General features: G+C 39.4%; 1 protein-coding gene across 4 annotated transcripts in view; it reads right to left on the reverse strand.

Moving 5' to 3' along the window:
- Positions 1 to 6,570: 6,570 nt before the first annotated feature.
- Positions 6,571 to 14,403, reverse strand: part of CDK17 (cyclin-dependent kinase 17) — a 55,534-nt gene continuing 47,701 nt past the window's right edge. For all 4 annotated transcript variants that reach the window (XM_009872964.1, XM_009872963.1, XM_009872962.1 and 1 more), the window contains 8 exons: positions 12,375 to 12,498; positions 11,271 to 11,391; positions 10,629 to 10,726; positions 10,226 to 10,331; positions 9,382 to 9,424; positions 8,089 to 8,179; positions 7,796 to 7,873; positions 6,571 to 7,380 (listed from right to left, as the gene is read on the reverse strand). In XM_009872964.1, coding sequence (XP_009871266.1) covers positions 7,343 to 7,380; positions 7,796 to 7,873; positions 8,089 to 8,179; positions 9,382 to 9,424; positions 10,226 to 10,331; positions 10,629 to 10,726; positions 11,271 to 11,391; positions 12,375 to 12,498 — 699 coding nt within the window. In that variant the 3' untranslated portion in view covers positions 6,571 to 7,342. The remainder of the gene's footprint in view (positions 7,381 to 7,795; positions 7,874 to 8,088; positions 8,180 to 9,381; positions 9,425 to 10,225; positions 10,332 to 10,628; positions 10,727 to 11,270; positions 11,392 to 12,374; positions 12,499 to 14,403) is intronic.

The following is a 14,403-nucleotide window of genomic DNA, read 5'->3' on the forward strand; positions in this document are numbered from 1 at the left end:
TAATCTTGGCAGGGTTGATGCAAATCTTCAGTTTTCTGAAGTGGCTAAATTGGGTTGAATGCAGCTTTACTGTGTAGGTTTTTCAGGTGAGACCTTCAAAAACCCAACCAAAATCAGAATCCTGTTTGCTACAGGTCATTAGAGCTTCAACTTTGCTTTCTGGCCAAGCGGGTGGCCAAAAGTCTGTTCTTTTTGAAGTTTATGCAGTGAGTTGTCTGCTGATTTTCTGCTTGGATGCATTTCAGTGATGATGTGTGTAGTTAATTGTAAAGTGCTTTTGGATCCTTCAACCTGAAAGGTGCTAAATAAACATTTTATTAATGCAGTTCTGATGTTGAAAAGCCATTTTTGGGGCAGAGGTAGTCTGACAGAAGACAGTGGGAATTTTCCTCAGGCTCCTGGGTTGCACAACTGAAAAATGACTCCTTGGTTTCACTCCCAGTAATTAACAGGATAAAAACCTGCCATATCCCTATGAAGTACCGATGCTGATAAACAGAGCAGTTAGATGCAAGAGGTAAGGGAAATGAATGAAACACATGGGAAGTCACCCGCCTGATTCAGCATTTCAAGAGGTACGACCCCACGGAGTCAAAACCAGATGACAAACGTATGCAAGATTTATGAACTAAGGGAGATTTTATACAAAGTCACATCAGTGCAGCTTGTAAGAAATGGCAGCATGTACCCCATGGGCTTGACTAGTCTAGTGGAGATAAATCATAAGGGCTTGCAGCTCAAACTTCTCTCATTCAATGGATTCCTCCCAGGTACACGGAGTATTTTTCAGTAGCTAAATTACAGAGAGGCAATTACTCACACACTCTAGAGCCAGCTCTCGTTTCATTTTTCTATAGCATGAGTGCCTGCTTCAGCAGAGTCTCGCCTTGTACGCGACAGCACAGCTAATGGGAGAACAAGGCAGAGAGATGAAGTGTTTCTTTCTTAAGTTTAAAAAGCAAAGATAGGTACTCATGAAAATTTGGTCTCAGACTTAATAGGAAATACTGAATACCACACTACAGAAAACCACATGGACACGAGAGGAGGGAGTGCATGACAGAGATTCTTAAAAGAAAAAAACATCCAGATTGTCATGATTTTGTTTCTTCCTGCTGGGAAGAACCGATACAAATAAAGTCCAGTCTCTCAAGTGTTAGCACTTACCTAAACCACTATATCGGTATGCCTTATGCTTTGAGGAGAATGTTCTGTTGGTAATTTTCTACTGAATTTTATTAACAGATACTATTTTAACTGTAGAGAAAAATGAAATAAATGTTTTTAAAATAAATACTGGGAAAATGTTGATATTTTTGTGGCATGGAGACCTCCAAGCCAGCAGTCCTGGGGAACACAACAGGAGTTACTGTCTCTTCAGCATTCTTGGTAACAACTGCAATTTGGTTATACTTTTGAGGGCTTTTGGGGATAGATTTACACTTTATTCATGCTTCAGCAGTACACAAAAAGTTTTTGGTATTATATATATGGGTTGGGTATGCAATGAGGCTATTCTGGGCTTACCTTTACATTGTTGTTCTCAGAAAAGCAAGTATCCACCAGCAGGGCCACAGCTACTGGGCAGCTTTGCCAAGAGACCGCGCACATCTTCTGCCCTGGCACGGGTGAGTGCCTTCGGTTCTAAAGAAAACTTTCCAGGTGGGGAAAACCAGTGATGGGTGATAACTACAGAAAAAGAAAGATTTGACAGGCGTCCATTACATCAACAAAGGGCAGTTTGTTTTGTCTGACTAAAACTAGTTTCATCAGACAGGCACTTGCCAATCTGGAAAAACCTATCAAAGACGTAATGAAGTGTCAACGAGATGACTGTTTAAAGGGGAATCTGGTCCTTTAAAAACAGACTAGAGCATTTAATTTTAACAGAACAAGTCTCTACACTCAGAGGCTGTGTGATCTCGTGCCTACAGGAAGCATCTTCAGAAGCCATCGTGACCACTAAATGCATTTGGAGAAAGTGCAGTAAGTACGAGGAAGTCTTTTGTGTAAGGGCACGGCTGCGCCCTTCTGATCTAGAGACTGTCTCTATATCCTGTAGGATAAACACAAACGGGTCGCTCAGGCTACCTCCCTTATGTCGTCAGAAAAATACAACTTCCAAAATTCCTTTTAGCCCCAAACTGTAGCGGCTCTTACCAATTAATATGGGAGTGCTCTGCCTACACAGATGGAACAAAATCTATTTCTTGAGGGCAAGGAGACTGACAGCGTTAGTAGAGTATAGATTTATTTAAATGTGAAAAAGGAGAATGAACCTCAGGCAAGGACTCAGGAGCAATTGCCATCATGGTCTGCCTTGGATGGGGCAGGGGGTATTTGTAGAAAAGCAACTAGAAGAATTTTAGGGTATGTTGTGTTTTTTTCTTGAGAGATTCTCATCAGTTTGTGTTCACTCTCTGAGAAGTGCAAATGGGTAAACGTAACCTTAGCTATCCCTAACATTGCTCTGGGCCAGCCGCCTTCTGCGAATTAAGAAAAAAGGACATGGAAGAGAGGGAAAAAAGTGTTTGAGAAAACAAGCTCAGGGTGCTGAAACAGGAGGAGCAGGAGGAGGAGGAGGCAGCACTGCCACGTGGGGCCTGTTGTAGAGGGGACAGGGCAGGTCATTCTCACTGGCTTGCAATCTGCAGCAGCAACAATTTCATCAGCAAGATCCCACCACAACAAATGAAGGACTTCCATAGCTCTCTGGGGAAAAATGTGTTTCAGGGTACGGCATCTGAGCTGAACAAGACTCGTATTTCATTAGAAGGACCATAAAAGCAATCTGCTCAGGCAGGCCTGCCTCTTAAGTGATTCTGGAGATGCAGCCAGGACAATAAATTAAGCAGTTATTTACAACAGTAAGTACGTGCATATGTATGCATTCACAGTTTAAGTTGGCTCAAAAATTACAGAACTTAAATGAGTTAAGGGATTTTAGAAAATGTGAAAGTAATGGAAAATTGTAATGTATACCTTTTCCCACTGACATCAATCTTTTAGTTAATGAGAGAGGCACCAGTGCAGCCCAGTGAAAATCACACACAAAAAGATTTAAAAAAAAAAAAAATCTAGAAGAGCTAAACTCTAATCTCAGTTCTGACAACACGAATTTATACTGTGGCCTAGAAAAAGAGTGCGATTTCAGTGTAACTGGACTCCACCGATGAAAAGGTTGTATTGGTGTGAATACAAAGCCCATGGATCTACTTAGCTTTTATACTTTTCAAAATCATCCTGCCAGTACAGCCAGAGCTTACTTTACAACAGTACCAGTTAGCTGAACACCTGGACAGTGTTTCCTCTACGTTTTACAATCTGTACTTGTTATCTTGTCAATCTCTTAAGTTGGTCTGACACGGATGTTGGTGAGATACGCAGACGTTGCTGGGCCACATATCAGCCAAAGAGTAGCATTAAATGACTGAACAGCCCAGTCTGAAATGAAAAAACCCAAATTTTAAAAGCAAACATCCAAGTTCCTCCCCCAAAGTAAGAAATTTCATACAAATGTTCAATTTGTTTCAAAGTCCACTTTACTAAGGGAAAAAAGGTATTGAAACGTGCTAATTAAGGTGCACGAATTATTTCACCTCTGCCCATTAGCTGCTTGACAGAACGATCACGTCCGTGACCACGTGTTGTCACAGGTAAGTTCTGATTTTTCTTCAGTGTCATTATGTGCTATAGCTGTGCATTTCCATACTCTCATGTGTTTGAATTCCTTTCAAGTCTGACCTTAATTCTGGGTATTTCCTAGGTTTATAATGCTTAGTGTGGGGATATTAACAACATACCTTTCATATACTTTGTCCTCAATAACTAAATGTATTCTTAACCTTAATTCCCTCTTAACATTGCAAACCAGAAACAATGCACCTTTATTGCACTGGAGAACTCACAGGCAAACAAGTGAGCAGCCCAAGGAATGCCACCTCGCAGTTTTTCAAATGATTTGCAAATACAAAGCATGTTGATTCTTCAATAATTTTTTATTTTAACTTTTATTGCCCGATTCAGGGATACACTCTGGCTACTTAATGCTGTGGCAAAGCAGCACAAAAAAAATAATAACACAGCCGTGTCAAGATGCACGTTCCACTAGAGCATTGCCGAGCAGCTGGATTGCCCCTTCCATCTCCCACTCTGTCCTCTCCTGTCAACCCCTGTCCCCCACCCACCCGGTCCCCTCTTCAACCTTCACCTCCATGTGCTCACAACCTCGTCACCACCTGCCCCTCTGCTCTCCTCAAGACCACCTGGTTCCTACACATGCCTACACGCGCACCGCGGCGTTCCTGCCCCGGGGTCGATGCGATACGCCGGGGACCTTCTGAAAATCATCACTTCATCAGCAACAACCTGCGGGCTGTTTCTCATTAACCAATCTTTCAAGCAGAGGTGGCCATACCGAAGCTTGAAAGTCATCCAATTTTAGCGACTATCTGCTTGGTTTTCGTCACGCTTGAGGTCTTCTCCCGGAAAGGCCAACAGTCCCTGCAGTTGTTGGGGACGGTGAAACCACAGCCCGCGGTGGTGCCTGATGCTGCCAGACAGGAGGCGGTGGAACACCGAACTGCACAGAGAGGATGCCAGAGAAATGCCCAGTGACTTCAGACTTGCTGACTACTGCCCTGAACAGGCAGCTGCTACAGAACTCTCTCTGCTGATGCAGGAATTTCAATTATAGACAATTTGGGGGAAAAAAAAAAAAAAAGAGAGAGAGAAACTGGCTTGACCACAGATGCCAAGTTTCTTAAGAAATACATTCTTTTAAAGCCACCTCCTAATGAAGCAAACCGATTCACTTGCAGGTCCTTAGGAAAATCTCTTTATAAACCAAGTGCTTTAATTTTATGGAAGATCTTTTCATCTGCAACAAAAAAAGCTGAACTCCTACTTAAAATGGAAACCTCCTTTTGTTAGCTGCAGCTGATCCCTTTCTAAATTCGTTAATGCACTTAATTTTAACAGTTAAACCTTTAAGTCCTTTACTCATTAGTGTCACATTATTACTTGTTCTTTTATGACCTACAAAATATTACTGTTCTAGAAATGCTAAATCCCACACGTATCCACAGTGAACACTTACTCTATAACTTCGCTACTTCTGTGAAAAAAAGGAGATCTTTTCCTGATACTTTCTTCAACACTATCACGTCTACAACATATTTCCTACAAAGTTAATCGGTATAAAATCTAGATCAGATCCATAGCAACTCTAAAAAAATATATAACAACTATTTTGGGACAAAGGCTTTTCATCAGTGCCAAAGCCACCCCCGACGCATGTGCGACGCTCCCACTGGCAGCAGTGGGAGACCCACGCGTGTGCCGGAGGCTCCTAGACCTAGGCAAGACTTCTGATACCGCGTGACATGCAGGACTCGCTTCCTAATGATTTACACTATGGACCACGATTACGAGAAGATCCTGAAGGGCCTCCGTCACGGATGAGTCGCGCCCCTTTCTGCCGCCTGGCGCGAATTAACCAGCGGCCAAAGTTAAGATCGATGACTCCCGCGACACACAGACCTAGCTAAAACGTTTCCAACAATGCCCCAAGAACTGCCAAGTTCACCGACGTCTGTATTTTTAACAACACAGGGCCTTTGTTGTTATAAATTTTGAAACAAACCCAAAGAATTCCACATAATATTTATACTTTCAAAAGTACAATATTAATACAGGTCGGTCAGTTAGAAATAACAGCAGTTTGTTAGGTCTACAAGATTCAACGTAAAACCGGTTTACAAATGCTGAAAAGCAGTAGTGGTCCAATAGTCACCGTTACACATGAATTTCTCTCTTCCAGAAAATAATAAAAAAAAAAATCCCAATTCAAATTTACCATTATCAATGAAATATTAATAAAACACCCCCAAACATGCCACAATCACTATTCACAAATAAAGTTAAAATGAAATATACAAAAATTCACTTAATACTGTTAAATAACAATAAACTACAAGATTTCCTGAACAGAAATGGTAGGACCCCTGAATGTTTTACAGTGAATGTCAGGAAAAATTAAGTTACCTATGACTATTTTCATGATATACCAGCCAAAGATTTACATGACCATTTCAAAATATACCAATAAAGATTTACAGTCTCTTTTAAGATGCACTAAACAAATAGTTTCATAAAGGTGAACACAAATGCTTAAAAATACTGTAACCATCACCAAGGGTGTACTTATGATACTCACTGAGATGCATAAGCATAGTAGTAACATGTTTACTATCTCTGGTAAACAGATAACATCTAAGATCTGAAAAACTCTCTAAGTTCCCACTGGAAAAGCTCTGTAGTACAGTGAGTTCTTACCAAGTACAAACTCGCCTCTTTCCAGTTGATTTCAAGTGAATAATGCACAAATGGGAGAGCAACTAGGTGGGAAAACTGCGTGGTTTTCCCATGCTCTTGCCATTAGTTGTCCTGTTCCTCTGTGATGGAATTCTCAATTTCAAAAGTAACGCACCAGGGCCCAAGGTTTTATGAATTGCCTTTTCACTATTTGTATTTCTAAGTTAAAAACGAGGTAAAAAAGCCGCTGCTTCTGCAGGCCCCCTGTGCACAAGAATGTACAAATATCTTGTGCGGGACTAAGCCTGACAAAATTTGTCGTCAGGTCTCCACGCTCTAATTTACCAATAACTAACAGAGGATCTGAGAGCAAATAATAGTTACTGTTCACTTGTTTGAATCAACTTTCACACTGTGTGCTTTTCAAAAACATAATACGCATTATAATTTTTCAACTACTTCAACACATACTTCCAATGTTAAATAAGGAATTAAGTGCCATGAACTTAGAGCATTAAAGATGGTTCACCTATAGCCAAGCAAAGCTATGTTTACATTCCAGGAAACACTGCAGTTTAAGAAATACAAAAAAAACCCCGCAGCAGTAGAACATTTTATGAAGAGAAACAGAGGCATTCACATATCATAAAGCCATTGCAACTTCTTCAGGCATGGAACTGTTGTGTTAACTATACAGACAGTAGTTATTTAGCAGCAATGATTCCGCAATAAATAATGCACTGTGTTTCTCAGTCCTGCACAAAAATTGCAGCTACAGTTACATCAACAGCTGTAACCTACTGGCTCTAGTGGCAGAGGAGACCTTAAAACCAACTGTACAAAAAATTGTCACACTGTGACAACAAATATAAAAACATAATCTGCAGGTTGGAAATAAAAAGACTCCACTGTGAAGAGGACAGTGTAGACGAACTGCGATTCCGAGTCCACCAACAGAGAGCACTGCCTTCCGATCCGAGTCCTTGACTGGCAGGACGGGCAGGGGCTTGACTCCGCGTCACCCACTTTAGAAAAGCATGCTCTGCCTTCTGTTCTTCCCATGGCCTGCAACGGGAACACGTACTGCCGTGAGAAACTGAAGCATCCACCCAACAGAGTCTCCTGGCTTTCTATTTCAAGAGAATACCCTTTGTGCCTAAACCAACACCAGCATCTTCCTTCTAACTGCACTTACTGCTTTTTATTTTTATATTTTACTTTGCCACTACTCAACATCCACACAATAATGATTTGAAAATCAAAGACATTCTCTTGTTAACAATCCCTTTGCCCAGTCCTAGAAAAACTTGCCTCCTTCTGTGCATTTAGCTTTTATGTCCCTACAGGACATTCCGAGCAAATCACTCTTGATGTTTGAGTGTATTCACACAGATCAATTCAACAAAGTATTTTTCAGTTCAAAATGTCTCTGGCACAGCATTCCGTTTGCAGGTATGAGAAAATGAGAAGCTTTCCATACCTGTCTCTGGGTAAGTGGAATTCCGAAAGCCAGGGTCTTTTTGCAATTGAATCTCCTTTAGACTGAATATTGAAACACCTGGAAGGGAACAAATAAATTAATAGCCAAACACAACTATGCTTTACTGAACAAAGTTCTATTCTTAACAGTCTACTTAAGAAATGTTCTCTATTCCCAAATATTTAAGTCAATATATGCCAGATGTCTTTAACAGATTAGATTTGGGAGTTTTTCCTTAAGCAATGCACTTAATATACTATCTTAATGCTCTGCTACTTTACTACTCCTCTTACTTTCAGGCAAAGTGTGTATTCTTGTTCCAAGACTTCTGAAGTATGCATGTTTCATGGCCTCTTCTGCTGAAATTCTCTTCTTCGATTCATACTATTAACATAAAAGGGTACAAGTGTGTTGGTTTTCATCAAAAAAACTCTTTGCACCAAGTGATTTCATCAAAGGGAGAAACAGAATCCTACTTGCTCAAGATTTCCCACCAACTCGCTCGGACAAATTTGTTTTCATTACTTTCATTCACATGTGAAGATCTAACATATGCTATCTAAATCAGTATTACCAACACGTAACAAGACTGTTAAAATAGGCAAAATAACCGCTGTAAATTGATGCCAGTCAAAAATACACTTAAACTTTATTTATAGATGTACCAACGACTAGATGACAGACTTGTGTCTACATTATGTTCTAATATTAAACCGCAACGAAACGCTATTACGGGAGATCACAAAGTGTCTCTAATTGGCAGGACTACGCTGCGGCGTTTTGCATAAAACGGAACTTTAGCCACTGCGGTCCTCAGCCTGAGCTCAGGTGCCTCCTGCTTGGCGTTTGTGCGCATTTGGTCAAAGACGCAGACATTGTGTACACAAAGAAGAACTAAGTTCAGAGGAGGATTGCAAGTGCCATTCTGACACGATGTGTAAGCGGGTAAAGACCTGATGTAGAATTTAAATCACAGAGCAGAGTAACCGCACTCCACCTTACCTACGACGGATTTGCAATACCATGCAGTTACAGTGCTTCCGCATCTGGCCAAGGACTTAAGAGCTGGCCTTCCATCTCGCTTCTCCCTCTTCTTGCTCATTTTTAATACAGATTAAAAGATTAAACTGACCTACTACTTCACCTTTTGAATACAGTTTGCAAGACCAAAGGGTAATATTACACTCTGGTAACTGGTTCTATAGTAGCAAACCAACTTCATGCAACAGAAATTTAGTATTTGTATTTAAAAATTCTTTTTCAATACCGTATCTCACAAGAGATTTAGTTTTTTTCAGGGGATTGCTAATACAGAAACAATTATAATTTTACAAAAAGCAGTAAGAGACTTCTTCTGTCACCAAAAAAATTAAAAAACTAAACATAATGTTTTTAATTCTTACAGTACATATGCTTCCCAAATCTGTCATTCTTCCCAAATCTGTAATCCACTACAGAGTCAGCTTCATATTCCACTTTGAAACACATCTAAGAGATATTATACCTTCCAATAAATTTTGTAAACAATACATTAAAACTCTATAAACTTGCACTTTAACAAAGTAAAACCACAAAACACATCTTACTTGAAGGAACTTTGCTATCAATTCAATTCCTTCCATGTCCAGCCTAAAAATAAAAATATTTTAAAACATTAAAAGTTAATGAATTACACTTACAAAAGCAAAACTGCAAAGGAACTGACTTCATGAAATGATATCAAACATGAAAATTAAACTTGAATATGGAAATTCTGTCACCTAAACAACTTCTGTGCATGTTAATGTGTATACATACGAGTACCAGTATCTCAGAACAAGACTCTGAACAACACTGGGGACAGACAAATCCTGAGCTTTAGGTTGTGATTTACCAATTGACCTGGATCTTTTATTGCATCTTTTTGATGCAACTGATGAAAAAAAAGTTGGTTTTTTTTTAAAAATTATTTTTATCCTAACATTACTCATTTACAAGAAGGACACAATGTTAAATCTTTTGCTTCAGAGTCAATTGAAAATGCTGTAGTCTTTGCCATAAAGTTTATTTATAAAACCTGTGCAGATCCTTCCACCTCTTCATAATGGTTTCAGAATGATTTCAAGAGACTAATCAAGGAGACCACGTCATTTTAACAATGGGCCTATTACATAACAGAAAAGAATCTGGGTTATTTAGGAAGTGCTGTGAGTATACTCCTACCATGCAAGCATTATTAATTGGAGTTTACAGTTCTACAGGTCATTAAGGAGCTGTGGTACCTTGAATGACATTAGACAAAGTAATCGCATAGGACCAGAATTACGCTTTGTGTTACTGTCTACCCACACTAACACAACTGATGTGTAGTTTTCTAGCGTTCAGTTCTTGGAAACATGTTTACATTTACCACAGGGATGCATATTTTCTATTAAATAACATATGAAATACCTTGGTGCATGGTTGATAAGAGGTTGTGGTTTATACTTCGGAAAGTTGTAGTTTCTAAATTCATCACTGGAAGAAATGCCTGGCCATGTTTCTTGACAGGGGGTTCCTGCATTTAAAAAAAGCAACAGATTTGTATAAAAAAAATTAAACTACTTGGACATAAATAAGCATACTGTAATTTAAACAGGAAGGGGGGGAAAAAAAAGCCAATGAGCCTATGTTGTACAAAGTCAGCTGTGCACTCAGTTCAATCATTTTTTAATCAAGAGTTCACTTATTCATCTTAATTACAATGCAATATAAAATATCAATATTTGCAGTTAAAGATCTAAAGTTCTCATGGAAAAAGTGTGCAGAAGAACAAACATATAGCATCAACAGTACTGCTTAAAGTATCCTTTACCTAGAAGTCTGAAAATTAAGTGCAGCTCATCTTCAACAGTCGAACCAGGAAAAAGAGGTCTTCCTGATGCCATTTCAAAAAATATGCATCCGACACCCCTTTATATAAAAAAAGAAAAAGATAAATCAGGAACAAGCCACCAATTTAAGCTTTCAGCTCTTAAAGACTTCTGTGATTTCCCTTCAATTAAAACAAACCATTAAATTAGTTGTTAGGCACACATTGCTATTTAAAATATTGTTTTGAAAGATAAATAGCAACAAAAGAACTGCCAAAGACTAAACAAAACCTGTCACAGCTGTATTATATCCTCTTCCTTCACATGTCAAGTTTATCAATTGCATTAAAGCAAAATAACACACTAGGTCATTAGAAGAACGTGTTTACTTTTTTTCCCTAGCACTGTGGGCCTAATGCCTGCTCACTAGAAGCAATTAAAAGGTACTCTGCATTTTCAGAGAGAAATAAAGAAATAATGGCATCTTCCTTCCCTGCCAATCCTTCCTCTAAAAACTGAACACAGTTGTAGCCCTTAAAAATTCAAAGGATGAATATTTGACTGTTACTATATAGTAAAAAAGAGTTGACATTTTTTCAACTCGACTGTGAACAAAAATTGAAATTAGACAAAGCTATACAAACCACATGTCAATTTGAGTCGAATACTCCGAAGATCCAAGGAGAACATCAGGCGGTCTGTACCATAACGTGACAACTTCATTGGAATAGGTCTTTGTAGGAACAGACTTTGCTCTAGCCAGTCCTTGATACAAAGGGAAGTAAGAGAGTCATGTACAGCTTGCTGAAAGCTTTTTTTTTTCCACAGAATTGACAGGGAATTTTAAAGAGCTAAATCAACCTTATTATACTTGCTAAATACATTCCCTTGGTGTTCATTTAAAAGCCCATTTCTACAACTTGTGATTGCCTCTTAGTATTTACAGCAATCTCATGATTGGAATTTTTAAGCACAGAAGACAGGCAAACAAATCAAAACCTGGAGTAACCCCATAAATTTCATTAAATCAATATGACACCTCTCCCCCTGTGAAAAACCTTCCACACTATTTCCACTCGAGAACTGTTGCAAAATGCAGAAGGCAACGAGCGAATAATAAAACCGTTGAATCAGAGCAAATCAATGTTGGATCAGCAGGGGATTTCTATCCTAACACTGTCAGTTTGTCAGTAATACCTTCACTAAAATTTAGGTCTATCGCGTTAGGTGCAACCTTCTGAGCAACTTTTATTCAGGTACAAGGGGAAAAAAACAGTGACAGACCAGCTTTCAAAGGACCTTCCTGACAGCGAAGATAGCAGGAGCCTGCGCATGCCCCGCTCCACTGGAAATCCCAAAGGAACTTGGTGTATCAGTGATGGGGAACACCCATCAACGTAGCACATGGACAGACCCTTCCTCTCTCCCTTCACGGTTGCTCTGCTTCAGGGTGGTTGTGGGATGTCAGGAAAAGCAACTTGAGCTCCACTACAGGGATCTAACTAAGTGTCAGTTTGAAAGGAAGCTGAAAGACCACTTGCAAACCACAAGTCAAGTGACAGTATTACCTATAGAGGTATTACTTTGATTACTAATATTCTGTAAAAGGCTGACTTCCATGTTCCACCTGAGAACGCACAATTTCATCACAGACTCCAAGTTCTCATCTCTCCTTATAAAAAGGAAAGATGCCTCACTTTGGCTGAGTGAATAATCCATATTTGTTACAGAGTAATTTCAGGCCTTACCAAAGTCTGCAAGCTTCAGTTCTCCTTTCTCATTAATGAGCAGATTTTGTGGCTTCAGATCTCGATGTAACACCTTTCTCCTATGACAGTATGACAAACCCCGGAGAATCTGGTACAAAAATAGCTATGGAAGAGAACATTTATAAAATTAGACAAAAAATGTTAATCTACAGACTACATGACTATAACAGTTCATTTGGGCACTGCAGAGTTAAGTCTCTGTACTGTAAGCAGGACAAAAGTGCTTCTCAGAAAGTTATTTTTCCATATGAACACATTCTGAACATCATAATTGTTTACAGACTTAAATTCCTTTACGTTAATGCACTGCTTTAATACAATAGTTTACAACAAAGATTTTAAGAGCAATTCGGTTTGTTTAACCCAAGAGAACCACAGGGCTATTTATTTTTAAGTAAGCATTTACCAAGGCTCTTCCCCACACTAATGTCTTTAAAGGTAATCATCTCTGACTGTACTCAAGTTCCCTTCTGCCACAGAATCCCTCCTGAAAATGCAGCACAGCATTTTTCCTACCCAATTGTGCAAAACTAGGCAATGAACGTTTTGGCACACTATTGGAAAAATACACTTGGACTCATGAGCTCACAAAACATGCAGAAATGGGGAAATGAGGACTACTGAAGCAGCTCGACCGCCTCGGGCAGTTATATTCATCCCCTCACCTTGCCACACACAGGTTTATTTTAGTCCTTTGGAACAGCAAGCCAAGCAAGCAACTCCAGCCATGCATATTTATGCTACACATAAATAGACCCGGCAGTAGTAAGGGATGAAGAGAGGTTTAGCAGACGGCAGCCAAGCAAGTTTACTATGTCACTGCATTAAGAACTAGTATTTTGCAGTTTCTGGGGGACTTCTGGGTAGCCACTGCCGGCATTTACTGCACCAGAGTCCTCAGCCAGTAAAGATGATCAAATGTACAATGAAAAATACAGCGTGGTACAGAAAGCAATGTTTACCAACGTGACAAATTCGGCATGTACTAGCTAGGACTTCTGAGAAGAAACACTAGAATGTTGTTATATGACCATTTTGTAACTCATCAGTTTATTTTTGCACCAGGTGACAACACCAAATTCTTTTTCTTAAACTGGACAAATACACAGCAGGTGTAGACTACATCCATCTGTTCTCAATCTGCTTAGGTGGGATTTATCTGTTCTATAAAAAAACAAATTGGGAACGTTTTTTGTTCTTTCCTGCTCTTCATTTTTGAAGAGCAGAATGAGAAGCAGCAAGTTTTGTTTCATCCACTTCATACTGTTGCAGGGGTTGTCAGTCCTAAGTAACTGTAACAGGACTGCTGTGGAAATCGATACACAACGCTAGCACGCACTGGGACTGCACGGATTTCTCAGGAAGGCAAAGCAGATTATTCTACAGAAATTGTAGATCTTCACCACAGTTGGCAAGAATCCTTTTGGAAATACACAAGTTGACATGTATTAACTCAAAATTGTGTCTGAAACAGTAATACCTGCAGAGACTACACACATCTCTATATATCATCATTTTGTTAAAGCTCAAACCGCTAAAATTAGCTGAGGAATGTTAAGGGAGTGATGACAGGGAGGACTCTCAAAAGGTAATAATGACCAAAAGCCCCACAGTTATTGGAAGATAAGCACCTACAGTTACTACAGTTAAGCAGCTGTTCTGGTTTCCCAGTGCCAAAGGTACTGACCGTATAAATCTGCTCTTAGAGCACAGCTTAAACCATAGGCAAACAAGGAAAAACAGTTCTTCTGCTTAGATCGGATTACCACAAGCAGATTCTGCTTGTTTTCTAACTGCACTTGTTACAGGAGTCAGTTTCCCACTTACAGCTTTTCTTCATTTATTGTTTTTAAGCTTAAAGCACTACTTATTAACTTGTAGTTAATTAAAAACACAAGTGTAATTATGTTTTTTGTTGCCTCTCTGAAGTACAGACAAATTCAAGAATTTCCTTCTGCAGACTCTCAAAGGAAGCAACAGAATAGGTTACGGGCAGATGTCTTTCCCT

Source organism: Apaloderma vittatum, unplaced genomic scaffold (genome assembly GCF_000703405.1).
Source record: "Apaloderma vittatum isolate BGI_N311 unplaced genomic scaffold, ASM70340v1 scaffold7737, whole genome shotgun sequence".
In the NCBI taxonomy this organism is placed as follows: Eukaryota; Metazoa; Chordata; class Aves; order Trogoniformes; family Trogonidae; genus Apaloderma; species Apaloderma vittatum.